Source organism: Pipistrellus hanaki (genome assembly GCF_964339955.1).
Source record: "Pipistrellus hanaki genome assembly, chromosome: 14".
In the NCBI taxonomy this organism is placed as follows: Eukaryota; Metazoa; Chordata; class Mammalia; order Chiroptera; family Vespertilionidae; genus Pipistrellus; species Pipistrellus hanaki.
In genome coordinates, this window is record NC_140516.1 from 47,387,431 (window position 1) to 47,409,876 (window position 22,446).

Here is a 22,446-nt window from a genome sequence, read left to right on the forward strand (position 1 = left end):
ACCCGATAGTAGGATGCTAACACTTGACATTGCCCTTAAAATTTTTGACTTAAGAAATATATTAGGGAAAAGCTAACTGGAACAGTTAAATCCATAAATATCAGTCCTGTTGTGTAATACAAGTTTTTTACTCACATAAAGCCCAGTGGGCAGAAAGGAGGCGGTGGGAGGGACATAGTGAGGTGAGGGGCACCGTCCCATCGAGGAATGCAGACTGATGGGAAGTCTGGGTCCTTCAGACTTTCTCCCCCATTGTCAGCGGAGACTGGGGTTTTCTCTTAGTCCCCAAAGGATGCGTGCAGCTCTTCAGCAATACTGGATCAGCTTGTCAAGTGATTTTGCCTTTTTTTTTTTTTTTTTTTTATGAAGCAAGTGTTCTTAATAGACTGTTTTCGTTTTAAATGCCGATATTTAAAAAGAACTGTAAATTTTCACTTGCAATGTAACTTATTACAAATCAAGAACAGTTATAAAGTATTACCTTAAAATAAGGCTAATAATGCCAAATAAGACCTTCAGTGTCAGAAAAATGATAAGATATTCAAATCCATTAAAGAACCAATTCCATTCATTTAGAAAAAGTTTAACGACAACTACTACTTGCCAGAAACTGAGATATATTTCATTGAGCTTTAAATAATTTTTGGAGATTATTAGAATATTTTCTTAAGCTATTTATTGATTTTACCAGCCTATTTATTTATATCATCATGAGCTTGAATCTAATATCAATTAGCATAGAGAGGGTTGGCTGCAAACCTCCAAAGTATATATCTCCTCCTCGGAAGAGGTTGAAATTATGAAAACTGAACATTTTTATCTGGATTTCTGCACCATTATGAAAATGGAAGTATTCACTTGAGTCATGAAATTTAGATCAGAAAGACTTGATAGAGAAACTCAGCAAGTCTTCATCTTAAGTTGAATCTCTATCATGTAACTATTTTGACTGAAAAACATTGTGAATTACAGATTGTGAAAAACATTATTTGCTATTTAATTAGTGCTTAATATAAGTGACTTTTAGTATATGCTCTATTATCTACTACTGCAGATGTTCTTTAAGAATCAGGTGACAAAATTTGGTGCCTGATGGAGTATGAAGGATAATAAGATTGAATGCACTTTTTTGCATTTTAGCTGAAAAGTAATGGTAAGAATGAAGTTGGAAGAAAGGGGAGAACTTATAACCAAATACTTTATAATTTAGGCGTTTTACTTCAATTCTCCATGAGTTAGCCTTCTCATCTTTTAAATGAGTACATAACAGTGTCTAGGGCGTATCCTGTGTCATTATGGCAATTAAAGAAATATGCATGTAACACACCCTAGAGCTTGGTCCACAGATGTTAGTTGCTTTCATTTTTATGAATATTGTCCAGGAGTTCAGTCTGAACATGGTAAGTTGGAGGTGAGATTTATATCTATACTGTTAAAATTCTTATGGCGATAATGCTAGGACAGGTTTCCAGGTGAATAGATCCTTGGACTATATTTAAGTATCATGTCTCAGTAAATATTACAACAGTTTGACAGGGAAGTGCAAGCACTGTGCTAATAATTCAGACTAGAACAGGGTTACTCAGGTTTAGCATGTTGATCTGGAAAAATCTTGGTGGTGGGGGGCTGGCCTGTGTATCCTACATCCCACTGGACACCCACCGAGTGGTAACAACCAAACATGTCTCCAGACACCGCCAAATGCCCCCTAGAGGACAAAGGCTCCTGGCTGAGAAATTCTGGAGTAGAGGCAATCATGTAGGCTTCTTGGAGTATATAGGAAGTTTCAGCACAAAGGAGAAGGAACTGACTGACTCAGTGTAACCCAGAAAACAGAAGCAGCACTAATTGAGAAAGACAATTACATAGAAGGATATTTCCATAGCTTGAACTATAAAATGGTGAAAGCTAAAAATAGGATGCATGGACGTGTAAGGCAGCGTCTCAGCCACCAGCATTTAATTAGGAGCTGGGTCACTATCAGAATTCTGCTGAGAATTTCTTTTCTGGGAAGAGTTTGAACTAAATAATCTCTTAGATGTTCGTGTTTTGGCAGGTCTGTCTAATGATACAGATTTGAAAACCATTGCAAGTGAGGTCATCGTAGAAGGCTTGAAAATAGCTGAGCTCTCGCTTTGAGAGCAAGAGAAGATAATAGCATGGTTGCTCTGAAGTGAGTTTTCAGAAATGTCCGTAATTTTTAGCAGAGGGCGTCTGGAATGCAACCTGCCTTCAATGATCCTGTACTGCAGTGGTCTGCAAACTGTGGCCCGCGAGCCACATGTGGCTCTTTGTCCCCCTGAGTTTGGCTCTTCCACAAAATACCATGGCCTATTTTGAAGAAGTGACATTAGAAGAAGTTTAAGTTTTAAAAATTTGGCTCTCAAAAGAAATTTCAATTATTGTACTATTGATATTTGGCTCTGTTGACTGATGAGTTTGCCGACCACTGCTGTAATGTGTCAGGAAGAATAGAGGGGAACCAAGGAAACACAGTATTCAGACAGAGTTTCTAAGAAAGGATGGTTGGGATTTGTCAGTTGAGAAGTAAAAGTCAGTTGATTGAGAAAAGACCAGTGTATTTAATTATTTGGAAGTCATGGTGAGGAAAGTGTCCTACAAAGTGTTCAGTGTTATATAAATATTAATTATTCTTAATCTTAACATTTTTATTAGCTCACAAGTCAGATGTCAGATTCTAAAGAGTTAAATCAAACTATATGATGAGCCACTTGACATGGAGGTGGGTGCATTGACCCATGCTCGGTAAAATAGAGGAAGCTACAGGGTCAATAAAGCAGGGGTATTGTTTTTATTTTTTGGTGGTAGGCGATTTGAGTATTGTGGAAAATTTAAATTAGGATGAAAACAAGTTGTAAATATTATGAGACGAGATAATTATATGAAGCATAAAAAGATACCTCAGAGGTTGGAAAGGTTAGGGACACAGACTTTTTTTTTTTTTTTTAAATCTACTTCTTTTGATACTGAAGCAAGAATTAGAGAATGTGTATGGAAATAGGACTGTTGTGAGATAATGGGTAAGCTCCCAGCTCCCAACAGATGGGGAGGAAAGAGTGTGAGGCTGCGTGTGAATTTTGATACTACGACTTGCTCTCTGTGCGACTATAGGCCATTTCCTTTGAACTCTGAGCATTGGATTCTTCTTTTCTAAAAAACGAATAATACATGCTATCTGCAGTATTCTTATAAAACCAAAGGCAATGATCAATATAAGGTATCTAGCACAGTACCTGGAAGATTTTCAGCATTCATGGACAGGTGCTGGAATTGTCACCGTCATCATCATTGAAGGATATTCTAAGATTTCTTCAAGTGAGACAAGGAGCAAAAAATGTAGTAAAGTCATGAAAAGGGTGGAAAGTGTAAAAAATTTCACTGCTTATGAATAAATCAATTGATGACTACTAGGATTATTAATTAAGGACGAAGACCAGGATTTTTATAGTGACCAGTCAATTCATAGTGACTCAAGTCTTCTCCCTTCTATATTTTTGTACGGCTTAATCTCTGACCACAGAGAAAAGGAAGAGAAAATAAATATTGATTGATTAATTGGACTCACCTAAATCTTTTATTGAGAGACTAGTGGCCCGGTGCATGACTTCGTGCACATTGAAAGGAAATTAATTAGAAGAAAGATTTGTGTGATAATTACATTACTGCATAAAATTACATGTCAAAATAATATATATAATATCGTATTATAAAATTAAAATGCAAAATGTTTTAATATATATTGTGCAAGCACAAGTCAACCTTAATTTTTAAATTGCCAGTGTGTGTCCTATGTACTGGCCAGAATTTTTTACCAAGGCAAAGTGATTGCTTCTCTATATGCAGGGTAGGGCAAAAGTAGGTCTCCAGCTGTTTGTATGGAAGATAATACAATAATTAATAGATAATACAATAATAAACTCTGTGTTTTGACTACTCATAGTTGTAACCCTACTTTTGACCCAGCCTGTATATATTTAAATCTACCGCATATTCTTTTATTACGTTTCTTAACTTAATTTTAAGCAGCAATTATTTGTGTTTTGTTTTCCAGTTGTTTTTTGTCATTATTATTGGTGGCTGCCGTGGTCTGGAAGATCAAGCAGACGTGCTGGGCTTCTCGCCGGAGAGAGGTATCAGTAACAGCACTTAATCTTTCCTTAAAAGATTCAAGCAAACACATGGGTCTCTATTGCTTCATTAACATGCTTCTTTAAAATGTAGGTTTTCACGTCAGTTTTATTTATTAAGATTGAACAAGTCAGTCTTTTATTTTTAAAGCTTCAGAACCAACTTTACCAGTCATTTTAAGACAGTAGAAGCAATAGTTAGTTGTAAAATGCGTTTTTTAAAGTCGTGTTAGCATGTACAGTGCATACAGATATTCTGTTGATAAAATGATTGACACTCTCTTTTACTTGGATAATTAGTTATATTATAAAATCATAATTTATTTTAATAAATGCCTGTTGCAGTTTCAAAGAAAAATTTGAATGGCAGTTATTTGGTTTTGGTTTTTATCTCCCAGATTTTGCTTTTGGAAATCAAACCTTTTCCATTTCATGATTATCTGATAGTGCAGGTATGCTTGAAGTGCACCTCAGTTTGATCCATTTCTGTGTAAGAATTGATTATATTTAATGTAATCCTAATACTCTTTCAGATCAACTAATGCTATAAATAAATTTGATAAATACAGTTTCTTATTGGCTAATTGAAAGAAAAAAATGTAACAATCTGAGGAGCGTAAGTATGGAATAGATTTATTGTTCTGTTCTTCATATAATGAAAAGGTTTCTGTTTTAACAGTATTGTTACATTACATTAGTATTGATATTAATTTTCTATTATTAGTATTTTCTTTGTTATTACATTTCTTAGTATAATTTTGTGTAATAATATAAAGGGCCCTATATTTACTTACCTTCTTTTTTCCATATGCTAAAAGATTATATTTCCATCTATTTAAAAGCAGTCAAGAGTTTTGTAAGTTAGAGAATTAGTGAGTTTTTCTTAATTATTCTTTTCTTTTCAAACATCCATCAAAGATTAGTGCCTACAAACTTTACACCTTTGTACCACAAGCTAATTATTCATCTAACCCTCTCTGCCTCTCTGATTTCTATATGTGGCTGGTGCAGAATCAATGAGTATTGGCCAGTTATGACGCTCTTATAAAAGTAATCTAATTGAAAAGGAGCTTATTAAATATAAACATATAAATATTTAGCAAGAAGTATAATTCTGTGTGGGGATAACCAGTAGGAATAAACATCTTAGACCACCTATTAAGGTGAAATTATAGATTCATGAATGGAAAAGCAGTTGGTAGGCAGAAAGTGTTAATGAAGGTCTTCTCGAAGGAATAAGGTAAGTGACATTTATGTCCCTAATCATTAGAAAAGAACTCAGGATCAATTAGGGATCCTGGGTTTCCACTTCATTATAAGTAGCAAGCCTGTCAAATGCATCTGTAATAATTGTGGGGTTGAGAAAAGATCAGTATACAACTCTGACAGTAAGTGGCTTCTATGAGGGTACGTTGTCTAATTGAACTTGATTTTCGCCAAAGAGAAAGAATTGCACTCTCTAACTCCTTCCCAGTCGGAAGTTCTTGGAACTCTAGGAATGTTGATTGTGATAACTAACATTAGAAATGATATTAAATATTTGAGAAGACTAACGTGAAAAGTTCATTTCCCTATTAAACTCAAGCTTCTCAAAATGACTAATTGCATTTGGTTAATGTTATGCAAACTCAATGTAGTGATGATGTTTATTGTATGTTATCAGAAGCTCTGGGAAGCTGGCATTACTTTAATTAAAAAATAAAAATATGAATTTATCTTTTGATTAAAAGACCAAATCTCTCCAAATACATGTTGCATATGGAGAGAACAAGGGTGAACTAGGAAGAGAGAACTAGTCTAGGGACCACTGGGTCCATTCAATCTGTGCTTCTAAATATCTCCAAGTCCTCTTGATACTCCGTCAGTTCAGTGCCCTTTTTCCAAAGCCCATCTAGTTTTTGTTAATATGGCAATAATGTTTGCATTTAATTTGCTACCTATACTGAAATACAAAATTGTCAAAATCTGTCTTGTTGAGAGGTCATCCCATGTTATAGTATAATATGTTAAAAAATATTATGAGGCCCCAGCTGGTTTGGCTCAATGGATAGAGCCTGCAGACTGAAAGGTCCCAAGTTCGATTCCAGTCAAGGGCACATGCCTAGGTTGCAGGCTCAATCCCCAAGAAGCAACCAATCAATGATTCTCTCTCATCATTGATGTTTCTATCTCCCTCTCTCTCTCCCTTCTTCTCTGAAATCAATAAAAAAATATATTTAAAAAATATTATGAGTTTCCTCAAATTTAATTGTTAAATCTTTGAAGTTCGAAATTCTAATGTCTAGAAAACCATTTGTATATTGGTAACCAAAATAAAAATGTCATTATTTAGATAGCTAGCAGAGATCTAGTATTAGATAATAATTTTTATATTATTCAAAGATTGTCATATTGGTTTTAGAGAACAAAAGACTTTTATTTTTAACTACATTAGATGTAGTTTATATGATAATCCTAGTTATAGACTTGATGTGGATGGAATTAAAAATGTGTTTTTTATCTGATCTTGTCTTTATTTAGTTTTAACTATTAGATTAATTATAATATTCCCCAAAGGAAAATATCCCAGTGTTGTTGTTGTTGTTGTTGTTGTTGTTGTTGTGTGTGTGTGTGTGTGTGTGTGTGTTTTAGTGTTGATATGTTAACTTTCTCCACAACCTTAGCATACCAATTATTGTAAACCTCAGAGGCCCCCTGTGATTAGTTAGAAGGATAATTTATCTGTAATAGTAAATGAAAATTATTTAAAATATTTTTCTTCTTAGTATTTCTGTAATTTTATAACAGGAATTGTGCTATTTGCGTTTCTAAATATAAGGACTATTTTAAAATGAAAATAATCTCTGGACATTTAAAAATATATTGTGTTAATTCAACCAGGCATATTGCTTTTTAAAAAAACTGAAGTTTTGGCTTCTCAGAAGCTCACAAATGCTTTTTCTGTGGTATAATTTTAATATCGGAAGCTATTATTAATGTTATGTGCCTTTTGAATAGCACCCCTGAGAATTCAGCGTCTCTTCAAAACACAAAAATGAAACTACGAGGGACTTCAATTTTAATATTACCATTTCATATAGGAGTCCCAAACTCATTTCTAGGATAACTCTATAAAGAATATGAAATTTGGGAGGTATATGTACAAATAAATGAATATTGACTATTGGAAATATTTCAATACAGTAGAAGGATGAATTTTTATAGCTTGAAAACATTCGTTTTTATTGCCACATTCCATTTTAGGTAAATAATTATTACATTACAAATACATTTGTTAGGAGAAAATGTATGTTAAAAGGGTTCACTTGTATTGTCATGCTTTAAAATATTCATTTTCAATGGAAATTTATTTTTAAGATCTATTACAACTCTCCTGCACATTTTATAATCAAACAGCATAAAACCTATATTTTGATTTAGCATTATTAATCTGAAATTTGAGTGAAAATTAGTAAACTAAAACTTATAAACTACAGGTAGGATTTTGTAAAGGCAAATATATGATTTCCTTTTTTTTTTTTTTATGGGCACAAAATCAGAGAAGTCATAATAAGTTATACTTTACAAAGGAAATGCCCTGGGTTAATAAAATATCTGTGATGCTATATTTGTGATAATCGGGTTATCATCTAAGTATTATTAATGTAATGCAATGTTTTACAAAGTGAGTTATTCTACCTCTTAGACACCAGCTTATGGAGAGTGAGGGGAGTAATGAGAAATATTATTTTAGGTGGAGAAACTAAAATTAATTAGGTACTGTGTGAAACTTCTTTTACAATATCTCTGGCCTTTAAGAATATCATTTTATGTAATGTTTAGCATTTTAATATCTAGATAAAGCTTTCCTCAAAGTATGTTTTTTTGTTTAAAAATAGAAGGCAGCCGAAACTGGTTTGGCTCAATGGATAGAGCGTCGGCTTGGGGACTGAAAGGTCCCGGGTTCGATTCCGGTCAAGGGCATATACCTTGGTTGCGGGCATATCCCCAGTAGGGGGTGTGCAAGAGGCAGCTGATCAATGACTCTCTCTCATCGATGTTTCTAACTCTCTATCTCTCTCCCTTCCTCTGTACAAAATCAATAAAATATATATTTAAAAAAATAAAATAAAATAAAAATAGAAGGCAAGTTTTTAAGCCATTATTAAATAACTAGAGGCCCCGTGCATGAAATTTGTCCTCTCGCAGTCCAGGAGTCCTCGGGGGATGTCTGACTGATGGCTTCGGTCAGACATCCTTAGTGCTGCCAGGGAGGCTGGAAGGCTCCCTCTGCTGCCGCTGTTCCTGCCAGCTGTGAGCCCGACTTAGGGCTTCTTGCTGAGTGGTGATCCCCCTGTGGGAGTGCCCTGAACACCAAGGGCAGCTCCTGCATTGAACGTCTGCCCCTGGTGGTCAGTGCGTGTCAGAGCGACCTGTTGTCCTGCCATTTGGTCGATTTGCATATTAGCCTCTTATTATATAGGATATGCTCATATAAATGTCTATCTTTAGCAGTTAATGGCCTCACTGCTAACATTTTTTTTTATAGTTTTCTCTTACTGTATTGCAAAATATAATGACTACCACTGTTTTAATTTTTTCACTTTATCTTGTAAGGCTAAAGCTTACAGATGTTCAGCATACCTATTTATATTATCACAGTTTTAAAAATTCAACAAGTATTTATTGAACAACTTTTGTTTCAAGCACATTTTTAGATGAACACAGCAGTGAACAAATCAAACAAAAATCATGGCCCTTAAAAGGTTACACTATCTTGCCTGACCAGTGTTGCTCAGTGGTTATAGCATTGGCTTGCACACTGCAGGGTCTTGGCACCTCGGTTGAAGTTTCTATTTCCACCCCAGGTCAGGGCCCATGCGGGAGGCAACCAGTTAATGTTTTTTTTTGTTGTTGTTGTTGTTTTCTCTCTCTCTCTCTCCCCCCACTTCCCTCGAACTCTCCAATGGGAAAAATATCCTCAAGTGTGGATTAACAACAACGAAAAGAATTTATAGATCTTAAAGATATGTTTCTTAGTGGGTAGTAATTGACAGAGATTTATAAGTTTCCAGTTGTCTAAATCACACACACACACACACACACACACGCACGCACTCACTCATACGGTACACATACATGCATTATATACATGGCAATTTTAAGAGAATCACCAGGATTATCTCTGGTTTTTGCGAATGGTAATGGGTAAAGAAGGATGATTGTATTCTTTCACAATTGTAACAAACAAATAACTAAATTTTAGGAAAAGATCTAACATTTTGCAGTTGGACATTTTACTAAAATAACATTTAATTCTCACGTTAGAATATATATATAATTTCCCCTTTAGCTATGTGTAAGAAATTGGAGATTTGACTGCAATACCTCAAAGCTTATAATTATAAATGGAAGAGCTGTGATTTTAAATTGAGTCTGTGAGATCCCAAAATTCAAACTCTCTGAATCATATGAAGATCATAAAAAATAGCCTGAGTTTCAGCAGGTTTGATTCAATAATTGAGCACTTGTAGTATAGCCCATGAATCTGTTTGTGGCGGGGGAATATGCTGTATTTTATCTAATACCGTGACACAGTCGATCATTATTCGATGTAACAGAAAGAACACACCGTGCCAATTAAATTATGGCGCTGTACTCTCTACCACTAAGAATGGTTCTCTTATACTTACTGAAAGGACTTTTAGAGAGTTTCTTAGATACAGATTTCATTATATCATTCACATATATACACTGAAAGGAGAGTTGAAGCAAAATAAATTAGGTAAGCTATTAATAAAACTTGTTCACATTCACAGACCAACATTTCATAAATCACTTTTTGCCTCGGATAAAAATGTTTCGTGTGCTTCACATGTTATCACTGACTACAGTAATCAAGTTTGTGTGTGTGCCGGCAAGAACAACTCTATCATAGCTGCCATCTGGCCAACAGTGGTTGTACGATTTCATCGACTGTGAGACACATCGGGTTTCGGAGATATTAAAATGTGAAAACAAAATGTGTCTTGTAATCAGTAAAATGTGGTAGGGCCTATTTGATAAGGTTTGCAGCACTAAATCAGTTAATGCATGCAAAGCACTCTCCCCGCTGCCTTTTACTTGTCATACTTTAACAAATGGTAGCTGTTTTTATTATTGATATCTAATATAAAGAATGGTTATCATTTTATTTATGCATTAATTTATTAGTAAGAGCAACTCCTATTATTTATGAGTTTTCTCCTTCTCCATACTGACTCTGACACAGTAGTTCTCAACCTAGTAGGCCCTAGAATCACCTGAGGATCTCAAAAATGTATATTTCTGTATCCCTGAGTTCCCTTCACTGTTCACCCACACCGCACGATACATCAGAACTGAGCCTCAGCTTGATGTGTTCATATTCAAAGCCCACATGGATTCTAACATGCACCATTGGCATTGAAACTCTGCTGTGGCTCCTACTCTTAGAAAAATGGAAAACCACAAGTTAAGTGATTTGAGTAAGAATCTGATTTTAAACTGATAATTGTGATTGGAAATAGACTGTAGATGGATAATTGTGGACACCAATCTGCATTCCCGCCGACAGCTCACAGGGGCTCCCTTTCCCACACTTCCTCACCAACAGAAATAAAATGTAAAGGAAAAGCGTAACATTGAAAATCGAGAGAGAATGGAGGTGCTGACTTCCAGATTGGCAGCAGGAGAAGCTCCGTGCAACCAGAACAGAAAAAAAAAAAAGTCTGTAGTATTGGAGCTATGATCTGCTCTCTGCCTATTTCCTCTCAATCCAGCATTTCTCATCCTTCATCCCAGCCCAGCCCAGTTTTGTATCCCAGAGCTTCCACGCCAGGTGAAAGCTGCGGAGGTCGGAGATCGGAGGCTCTCTTTCTTCACCAAGATGACACACCTCCCAGAATGACCTCTAGCTCCATGGTGGTCCCTGTACAAACACCAACTGGCTCCATTGTAGAAATTGATGAGTAGAGAATAAGAATTTATTTGTCAAAGTTCAAGGACTCTGAATAGCCAAAAACAATCTTCAGAAAGGAGAACAAAGTCAGAAGATTCGCTTCCTGATTCAGCCTGCTACAAAGCTCAATTTGGTTTGCCCTTGACATAAAGATGGACATATAGATCAATAGACTAGGATTGAGAGCATAGAGATTAAACCCTTACATTTACAGTCAATTGATTTTTTCCAAGGTGCAAAGACAATTACATAGGGGAAAGATTACTTTTTCAACAAATGATGCCGGGCAACTGGATAGCCACATGCAAAAGAATGAAGTTGGACCCACATCTTACTCTATCCATAAAAATTAAGTCAATAACGATCAATATACCTGCATGTAAGAGATTAACTATAAAACCCTTAGAAGAAAAGGCAGGAATACATTTTCCTGACCTTGCAAGGTCTTCTAAAATATTAAATAAGCTTAAGCAACAAAAGAAAAAAGTCAACGAATTCATTAAAATTAAAAACTTGTACATCAAAGAAAAACAAGAAAGTAAGAAGACAGCCTAAAGAATGGGCAAAAATATTTGCAAATCATATATCTGAAAAGGCACATGTGTCTAGCTATATAAAGAAATTTTACAGTTCAATAATAAAAATTATTATTAAAGAGAGACAAAGGATTATGAATAGTCACTTCACAACATAAGATGTATAAATGGTCATTACACACATACAAAGATGCCTAGCAACGTTAAGCATCAGGGAAATAGAAAAATAGATAAATACCACTTTACACCTATTAGGATGGTTAGGACCAGTAATAATGTATGTAATTATTAATAGTCATCAATATTAATTAATATCATCAATAATAAGTGATAATAACAAATGAAGTAGCACTAGCTGTTTTGCTCAGTAGATAGAGCGTTGGCCTGCGGACTGAAGGATCCTGGGTTTGATTCCCGCCAAAGGCACATGCCTGTGTTGCAGGCTTGATCCCCAGTAGGGGGTGTGCAGGAGGCAGGTGATCAATGATTTTTTCTCATCATTTATGTTTAGAAAGAATTTTTTTATTATCTGCTTTTGAATTACTTTTCTTAGCTAATATCTTTGGCAAAGCAACATCTTTTATCTTTTTGTAAAATGATAGAAATCTAATTTTTCTGAATTGTAGTAACATATAGGGTCTGACCCATTGAAAGTTGAGTGTATAGGTAATAATGTTATTAATATTCCATATTCATTCATATTTTGTAAAATGTTTAAATTACAAAATTGCCCCCACTTAAAGAATGTGCCACATGTTTTACTTCTGTGTTTGAGCATCCAACCTTCTACCACTACGGGCCCCCTACATTGTGCTTTTTCCCCCTAACCTCATACTGTTAACACTTGGGCATATGTATAGACATTTAATACTAAGTTAGAATTAAGCAGTATGTCAGTAATTATTCTTAATTTGATCACATTGCCCTATAGTCCTAACAGTATATATAATTTTATGAGCTAAAATTTCTTTCTTTTTCTTTATTTTTAAATTTAATTTAATTTAATTGTTTAAAGTATTACAAGTAGTAGTGTGAACTTTTAAAATATATTCTGTGGATTATAATTTGAAAGAACAATCTTCTCCCACCAAAATGCTTCTACTATGACTTTAACATAATTACTCTAACGCATTTCTTATTAATTGTCCAAAGATTAGGTTCGTCATCCAGCAGTATATAGTTATCTTAGTCATTTACCTTGTGTTTTAATTTTAGAATAAACATGCTCTCCCAGTAATATCTCGAAGAATTGGTTTTCTTAATAATTAAACTATATTATAAGGAATATTAAATATGTAATAAGTTGAACCATCCGGACATTGTGTACCCTCCATCATGAATAGTGGTTCACTATAATAGGGATTCTCAACCAAAGAGAACATTTCAAAATAGTATAATTTGGAAAAGCGACTCCAGTTGACTTTGATGTTCTCTTAAGAGAAGGAATTCTGCCTTTTTTTCTCATCCCCAAGAATCACAGCTGTACTGAAAGTAATATCAAATTGACAGTTGACATGTACTGTTGTTATCTAGAAATTATCTAGTATTCTTGCTGTATAGTGCATTGTATTTATTTATTTTTAAATTACTTTGGTATCAGAGTAATTATGATCTAATTTGATTTATTATAATTCACTAAAATGATTAATATATTTTAATCATGACATTTAGGTTATTAGAATATATTGAATATATTGAACTTGCATGCCATTAGATCATGAATTTAGTATTGCAAATGTTAACTATTTTGGTGTATTAATTACTTTGATTCTGAAATCCACCGTTATATTAGTGCCAATACTTTGCACAAGGTCTGGCAATTAGAGCTTTATTTTTTACTAGAGGCCCAGTGCACGAATTCTTGCACCAGTGGGGTCCCTTGGCCTGGCCTGCAGGATTGGCTGAAACTGGCTCTTCGACATCCCCCAGTAGTTTCATGATATATCACATTTTGGCTATTTGTTAAATATTATTTCTCTTTACTGTTTATTTCTACAATGGAATAATGCACTAAGAATATTCTTTCAAAGAGATTTTTGTAAGAATTCCAGGATACTGTTCTAGCTATGTAATTCTGAGAAAACCAGCTCCAGTGTAGTGCCTCTTAAAAACTCACGGCTCTTACTCAAGTTTATAATAATCACATAGGGAAAATTACTAAGGAGTTCAGTAAAAAAGTTGAGACACACCAATCTATATTATAATCTTAGAGAGCTAAATTCAAATATTGGCAAACTGCTTTAGACTATGCTGTACTCCGAGGAATAAATGGAAAGTAATAATAAAAATTGGCTTCTGCTACTTTTCCCTTCATTTAAATGTAAAAAGTCATTATGTATAAGTAACTGATTTTTATGTTGGTATAGAAAGACTCTATAATTGTATTGTCATTATATCATGCAATTATAAATTTGTACCAGAGCATTGTGTTCAAGTCTGTTACAGACCTTTGGTACTCAGACACTAATCTTCCACATAGTACATTTAGAGCCATAAGCAACTCCTGCCTTTGTCCTAATTCCTTGATTAGGTAACTGACTTGTAATGATTTTTTAAAAATTTCTTTATTGGTTAAGGTATTACAAATGTGTCCTTATCACTCCATTACCACTCCATCTCCCCCCCCCCCCCCACTCACGCTGACTTGTAATGATTTGAAGCACAGTCTCTCCAACTGCTAATAATTTAAAGTACAGTGGCATCCAAACTTAAAATCCACACAGGGTCAGTATTTTCAAATAAAATAGATAAGATTATAGTTAAAAATCCAGAAGTCATCATTTATATTGGAAATTTTCCTTTTGACTGTCTTTATATTAAGAATATGTTTTCATTGATTGAATATATCCCATTTGTCATTTAAATATGTAATCAATATAATTTTCTTTTTATTGTCTAAAGTTTTACATATGTCTCCTTTCTCCAATTGACCCCCACCCCCCAGCCATTCCACCCCGGGCAAGCCCCCACTGCCCGTGTCTGTGTCCATTGGTTATGCTAATATTGACTGTCTTTATTTTTTAAATTATTGGTTTCTATCAAATTTTGCTACTAGTATCAAAGTCTATTTTTCTTAAAAATGCCAAGTTATTAGTGTAGAATAATATTAATTTCAATAAAATATAGATTAGCAAGATTCTACTTAGTGTATTTCTTTAAAGGTGCCTCACTAAAAATATTAAGTCTTTATTTCTCTTAATACATCCTGAAGTACTGCCATTGTGGACTCTAGTATGGTTTCTAATTGAAATATTATCTTGACTTTCAAAAAACCATGCATAATTATTTAAGCAATTATATTGAAGGCCTATAGTTTTCTAATCAAAATGATAAAAATACATTATTCTTAGAAGCTGGTTTTGTATTATATTGCTGAATATAAAAAACCTCAAATAGATGTGAACAATTTATTACTTTCAGAATAGTTATTTGCCTAATAGATGAGCTAACATGAATTAAGCAGTAAATCAGTTTTGCTTCCTTTAGATAATTAGTAATTTACATATAACCTTTGGCTATTCTTTTATCTTAGGGTATTGATAAAAGTTGCATAAAATTGTTTTCTGCACAGAAAATGCTTTGAAATGCAAAATCTAATTAAAATGCACTATTATTTTAGGACAATTGAGTTACTAAATGATACTATTGAGACTCCCATGAATCTTTGAGGAATCTGAATGGAGTGTAAGGAGCTAAATTATAACCCCTATGGACTACTGTAGGTTATCTTATCAATCATTGGAAACAAGTGGAACTGCCAAAGTACTTAGAGTATTGCATTTTAATATATATACTGTACTTAGCAATAATGCTATTAGCACTACATTATGCTACCTATGCTATTTCATGTCAAGGTATACATTAAAAAGATAAGTTTGTAAGACACATTAAAATAAGTGGGTAAGGCTGATTATGAATGCAGCCCCCCCCCCCCCCCCCGGGCAGGGGCTCTGACATTGTGTCCTGTAAGCTGCTTAGGAATGGGGACATTGCCTGGCTGGTGTGGCTCAGTGGTTGATGTCCACTTATGAATCAGGAGGTCATAGTTCAATTACTGGTCAGGGCACATGCCCGGATTGCCATCTCCATCCTTTGTGAGGCATGCAGGAGGCAACCGATCGATGATTCTCTCTTAACATTGATGTTTCTATCTCTCCCTCTCCCTTCCTCTCTGAAGTCAATAAAAATACATTTTTTAAACTTAAAAAAAAGATAATGAAGGCATCTACACATTTGCAACCCATTAATTGCACATCAGTTGGTAAACCATGCTTCAATGACTGGCAGCTGAAATCTAGTTTTGGTAAACAGTATCCCTATCTGTCAGCAAGTTCCTGCACAATGTCTTATGTACTTCACACACATTGTTTAGCAACTTCCCACTATTGGGTAAAGAAAACTATGTTACACTTCATTGTTTTTAAGCCTTTATTGTTGAGGGTGTTACAGATGTTTCCCCCTACCCCCACCCCCATTGCCACCATCCTGCTGGTTCCCATTCTACCCCGGGCCTTCACCACACTATTACCTGTGTCCATGGATTATGCATATAAGTTCTTTGGTTGCTCTCTGCCCGTCCCCCCGCCCTCCTTCCCTCTGAGGTCCATCAGTCTGAACATTGAAAAGTTCATGGGTTTTCAAAGATCGAGTGTAGAACTTTGTGGTGGCTGGAAACATGTGGCTAGTTGATTATAATATATTGGATCATAGTTTAATAATCTTAACATTTTACAAATACAGTTAATGTTGTTTTAGACTGCTATCCCTTTTTGTCTTTAATATCTGTGGTAAAGTGGACTACTGTTTTTAAGTAATTATTTGAAATGTATTGGGGTAATTTCTTCCATATGTAAACATCTCATTTTGTTTCACAGATTAATTAAGCTTTTCCCATATAATTTTGAGGGACCTATTTAATATATATGCCTAATATGCAAAGTGTCCACTTGGGAGTTTGACCTACCAGGAGTTTGATTGCTCACTATGACATGTGCTGACAGCAACTAGGGACCTACCCATGCACAAATTTCTTGCAGTGGGCCTGTAGTTATTAAATAAAATTATGTATTAGGTGAATTGCCAACATTTTATTAAAAGATCAAGAATCAAGATTCATTTCACTTTTATATCACTATTGCCAGTGTTAGTCAGTTTTTAATTCAAAAATATAATCATATGCTGATTCAAATTCTGTTAAGGTATAGTTTTAGATTAATGCCAGAACATAATTTTTTTTTTTTATTTTGTTAAGACATTCATTCTTCACATTCTGTTAATTAGCAAATTACCTGCTCATTAGTGAACAACTAGAAGGTAGTTTAATAACAGTGAGTTTAATTAGTATGGTGAAAACCAAATAAATTCTCCGGAAAGTGCTTGCAAGGAGAATAATTATGCATGATAAGTAACAATCACAATGTCCGTGATTTCTTCTTTGTTTAACCTTTATAAAACCTTTATAGTCTTGCTACATGATGAGTGAAATATTCGGTGGCAGTTGCATACGCTGTCATCCTTTATCTGGTGGTTATTCTATTTAACATGCCTCATTATTGTGTTTAGAATTAGTTTTTATATTTCTTCAGATAAATGTTTGCTGGATTGCAAATGAAGGTGACTTTGGTGCTGAAAGCTGGCTGTTTGCGATAACAGTGGAATAACTTTTATGAGTGTGGGTGCCCGGACTCACGCCTGGTGGAGGTTACTGTCTACAGTGAGTGGCCGGCACACTGCAGGCTGTTACATCTCGGTTATATGTGTTACCTCCGCCAGAGGAAAAAGGATAGTGCAAGTCCTTTCTTAATATTGAAGTTCACAAGAAAGGGAACGCATTCTATTTGCTTCATCTTCTTTTCGCCAAAACATTAATATTGGAAGTTACTTTAAAAAATGTAAACATAGAAGCATTAAACAACATAAAGCATAGCCATTGAAGGTAGGATATATAATTACTAAAGTCATGTTCTAGTATTTTGTTTTAGTACAGTTTTAAAATTGCAACATCATCACATCAGTGACAATATTTTCAATTAGTATTGACCATAAAGACACATTGATCATGCCTAGAGGGATTGGGTCTTACCCTAAGTTGGGCCAGAATTTAGATCCTAAATATAGGATGTGTGTCCCCCCCCCCCCCAAATGTATACACCCACTTTGAATAATTATAAAAGCAGTCTTTATTGAAATACATTTCATTTTTAAAATTGAGCTAACAGCTATTAAAGTGTCTATACTTTTTTTAGGGACACCCTGTATAAAAGCAAATTCTCAATATTTAACCAAACACAGATTTTTACCTTTGCAAGAATATGATGTGATGAGTAAAAAGCAAATGCAAACTTTTTTTTTTAAATACGGGCTATTCTTTCTTTTTTTAAAATATATTTTCTATTTTATAGAGGAAGGGAGAGAGCTAGAAATATCAGTAATGAGAAAGAATCACTTATCAGCTGCCTCTTGCATGCCCCACATTCGGAATGGAACTCTCCACCTAGGCATATGCCCTGACCAGGAATTGAACCTGTGACCTCCGGGTTCAGAGGTGGACACTCAATCACTGAACCATGCTGGGCCAAATGCAGACTCTTTAGAATGATTTTTAAGAATTAGTTTTGCAGGGTACGTTTTTATTTTAAATATATTTAATTTTTATGTAATATATTTACATAGCTCAAAAATTAGAAGTAAATAAAAATTTATAAATTGAGTATTTTCACATGTAAACATAACTATGCCCACCCCTTACCCCCTGGTTCTGTTGTTTCTTATGTGCCCTTCCAGGGTGTTTTAATACATATACCAACAACTACAAATATATAAACTCATTTCTTATACAAGAATATTTTCATATTTCTCAAACCTGCAATATTATGCAGTGTAATGCACAGCATTTTTATGTATCACCAAGAAAAAAATAATGCTGGCAATTACAGTGTGACATGACAGAGATTATGAAGTGCATCTTTCTGTCAGAAATACTAAAAGGTGAAAAAGTTTACATTTTAGGATGAAGAAATATGGTATGTATCTTCTGATACACATCACTTTTGTCACTTAACACAGTCTCAACATCTTTGCATTGCAGACCTTCCTTTTTGACAGGTACATGGTATTTCATAGCTTGATTGTACCCTGGTATATTTAGCCCCTGCGAATAAACAGTTGCTTTTTTTTGGGGGGGGGGGGGCGTTGAAAACTGAAATATAGGCTATTTATTCCAGATGGGATTCTTGGCTTAATTGTAATCACATTTGTAATGTTTACAGTTTTAACCAGAAAGCAGTTTTGCTACTTTGTTTTCCGACCAACTACATGCAAAGTATGTTGTTAAACTTTGTTTTTGCCAGTTGATAATGAGAAACGGTATGTCAGAGTTAGTTCTAAATTGCACTTCTTAAGTAAGAGTAAGATCAAGAATATTTTCTTATGTTTACAGGCTATATTTTTTTCTCTGCAAATTTTTCATGATCTTGGTCTATTTTTCTGATTGCTTGTTGATTTATTTAAAATTTATTTTTCAACTTAGTTGACATTCAAAGCTATGTTACTGTCAGGTACATAACAGAGTGATTAAACATTTATATAACTTCTGAGTTGATCACCCTGATAAGTCTAGTGCCCATCTGACACCATACATATTAATTACAGTATTATTGACTATCCTCCCTATCCTATGCTTTACATCCCTATGACTGTTGTTATAACTGGCAATTTGTCCTTCTTACTTGCTTTCCACTTTTTTATCCATTCCTCCCACTCCCTCCCATCTGGCGACTACCACTTTGCGTTCTGTATCTATGAGTTTGTTTCTGTTTTGTCGGTTCATTTATTTTGTGGTGTTTTTTTGTTTGTTTTTTAGATTCTACATGTAAGTGAACTCATATGGTATATGTCTTTTTCTGTCTGACTTATTTCACTTAGCACAATACCCTCTAGGTCCATCCATGTTGTTGCAAATGACAAGATTTTCTTCTTTTTTATGACCAAATAGTTTTCCCATATATATATTTGTGTGTGTGTGTGTGTGTGTATGCATACATATTAAATATATGTGTACATATACGTATATATATAAAGATATATCTATCTCACATCTTCTTTACCCATTTATCCTTTTGTGGACACTTAGGTTCTATATCTAAGCTGTTGTACTGGTAAACAATGCTACAATAAACATAGAGGTTGCATATATTTTTTCAAATTAGTTTTTGTTTTCTTCAGATAAATACCCAGAAGTGGAATTGTGCTGGGTTATATGGAAACACGACTTTAAGCTTTATTGATGGATTTTTTTTTTTTTTTTTGAGAGAGAGAGAGAGAGAGGGGCATCGATTTGTTGTTCCCTTTATTTATGCACTCATTGGTTGATTCGATTCTTGTATGTCTACTGACCAGTGATCAAACCTGCAACCTTGGCATATCATTGACAAGATATTGGTTAGATGACATTCTGACCAACTGTGCTACCTGGCCAGGGTGCTATTTTTAATTGCTTAATAAGCATATGTGAATCATTTTCCAATTTCTGGAATCTTTTTGAGATAATATTTCAAAACAATATATAGTAATTAGGTCTGACTCAGTTTTAAAGAGAACAATTTCTGTAACTCATAGGTAACACTTGAAAATAGAATTGTAATAAACATTTCTCTGTTTGTTTGTTTTTTGTAGACCTGTTAAACTCATTGTTATAATATGCTTAATCTTAAGAATTTACAAATTATGCTATTTTAAAACATCAGTGATTTAGGTAGAGCATACTAACACATATTCATCTTTTCCCACTTAATGTTGAGTTTTAGAAAATGTATATTGTTAATGGGCCATCTCCTTTCAAGTAGTTTTGTTTACTAAGCTGGAACTGAGATCTGAGCAATTCCGTGTGCAGTAAAACCTTTACACAGAATGAACTGCATTAAAGAATGCTCATGTTCATTTGCAGTGAAGCTAAGAATAGTGTCAGAATTTGGCCCTAACTAGGATTAAGTTGAGAAGCAAGCTCTGTGTACATGGTTGCATTTATTATTTATATGAATGTCTGTAGGTTTAACGCTATTGACATCTGGAGTATTCTCCAACTTGTTTTACAAAGCGTTTTACTCTCTTCTCATTGTTTTTTTTAATTATTAAATTTTTATCCGTGTACATATTTTACCATTTCTTCTCATTGTTGATCACTTAGCCATTTCCCACCCCTGCTAGTGTTTTTCAAGTGTGAGGAACCTTTTTCCTTTCTGCATGTTAATGACATGTTCTTGCTAGGACTATACTTTTGCAGACATCCCAGTTATAGGATTAAGGTAGACTTAAACAACTGCAAGAGATTTCCTTACATTTGTAGCATTTGCCATGGAGAGCATTTTCAGACGATTAGACCATTGATGTTGAGTGTTGGAGAAGTTGGGGGCCATTCCGGCCCATAGGAAACTGAGCAGTCATTGTGAGAAATGGCAAGTAAGGTAAGAAATATAAGGAGGAGTGCTTGACTCTGTGAGTTGTGATGGTTAGTACTGGGAAAATAAAAAAATGTAGGATGCCAAAATCGGTTTGGCTCAGTGGATAGAGCATCGACCTGTGGACTGAAGGGTCCCAGGTTCAATTCCAGTCAAGGGCACATACCTTGATTGCGGGCACATCCCCTGTAGGGGGTGTGCAGGAGGCAGCTGATCGATGTTTCTTTCTCATCGATGTTTCTGGCTCTTTATCCCTCTCCCTTCCTCTCTGTACAAAATCAATAAAATATATATATTTTTAAATGTAGGATAAAATTAGTCCCTGGCTTTAACATAATGTCTGAAAATATATTTAAAAAGTTGTTAAGCATGTTTATGATCTATAAAACATAAGCTAAATTTTGCCATTAATATCAAATAATTGTGTGCAATGGTAATTAGTTACATAAGCTGGAGAACTATTTAAGTCATCTATTTAAAATCAATTACTCTTTCAGCAATGATCTTGGGCAAAAAGTCCTTATCTTTCAAAAGGACAACCTATATCATATGGGGTTTACCATATTTACTCACAGTCTCTTATCATTGTATCCTTGTTTTGTCATTGGATTCTCATTTGCTTAATAAAGAAAGCACATTGAATTGTCATAGGGACTGTATTTCAATCTCGGGCTCTTTGACTGTAATTGGGTAAGAGCTCCAGAACGCACACAGCTGGTCTTCAATTCTGCTTGTATAAAGGCTACTCAGAATGCTTTAAAAAACACACATGCAGTCTGGCCAGTGGTGCTCAGTGGACAGAGCATTGATCCTGAGGTCAAGGTTCAATTCCTGGTCGGGTCCATGCCAGGGCAAATGTCCTGGTTGCAGGCTCTATCCCCAGCATTGTGCAAGAGTCAGCCAATCAGTGATTCTCATCATGGGTGTTTCTATATTTTACTCCCTCTCCTTTCTTCCTCTCTGAAATCAATAGAAATATATTTAAACACACACACACACACACACACACGCAAGCACAGAAATGAAGTTTCTTTGTCTGTATTGAATGTTTAGGATATTTTCTGGGCCCAGTTTATCTATACATATCTGTAGATTTTGGCAATAAGTTATGACAAATGTTAGCAGCTGTCATTAATGTTGATTTTAATTTCGCATGACATTGTTTTGAATTCAATTTATGTAACAATCCTTTTCAAAGTGTTTTGAATCAAATGTCAGGGTGGTATTGATGAGAGATGAGGCGGCTAACCCTCCAGGGGGAAGGTCAGGAGGCCATGCTCAGTAATAGTCTTGTCAGACAACTCCATTTGGCCAGAGGCCAGACAGCCTCCGCTGCTGTTCATCATTTT

General features: G+C 34.7%; 1 protein-coding gene across 1 annotated transcript in view; it reads left to right on the forward strand.

Annotated features, from left to right (window-relative positions):
• ATRNL1 (attractin like 1) overlaps positions 1-22,446 on the forward strand; it is a 408,799-nt gene that overhangs the window by 154,402 nt on the left and 231,951 nt on the right. The window contains exon 26 of the mRNA XM_084903569.1: positions 4,073-4,151. Within this exon, the coding sequence (XP_084759695.1) occupies positions 4,073-4,151 (79 nt within the window). The remainder of the gene's footprint in view (positions 1-4,072; positions 4,152-22,446) is intronic.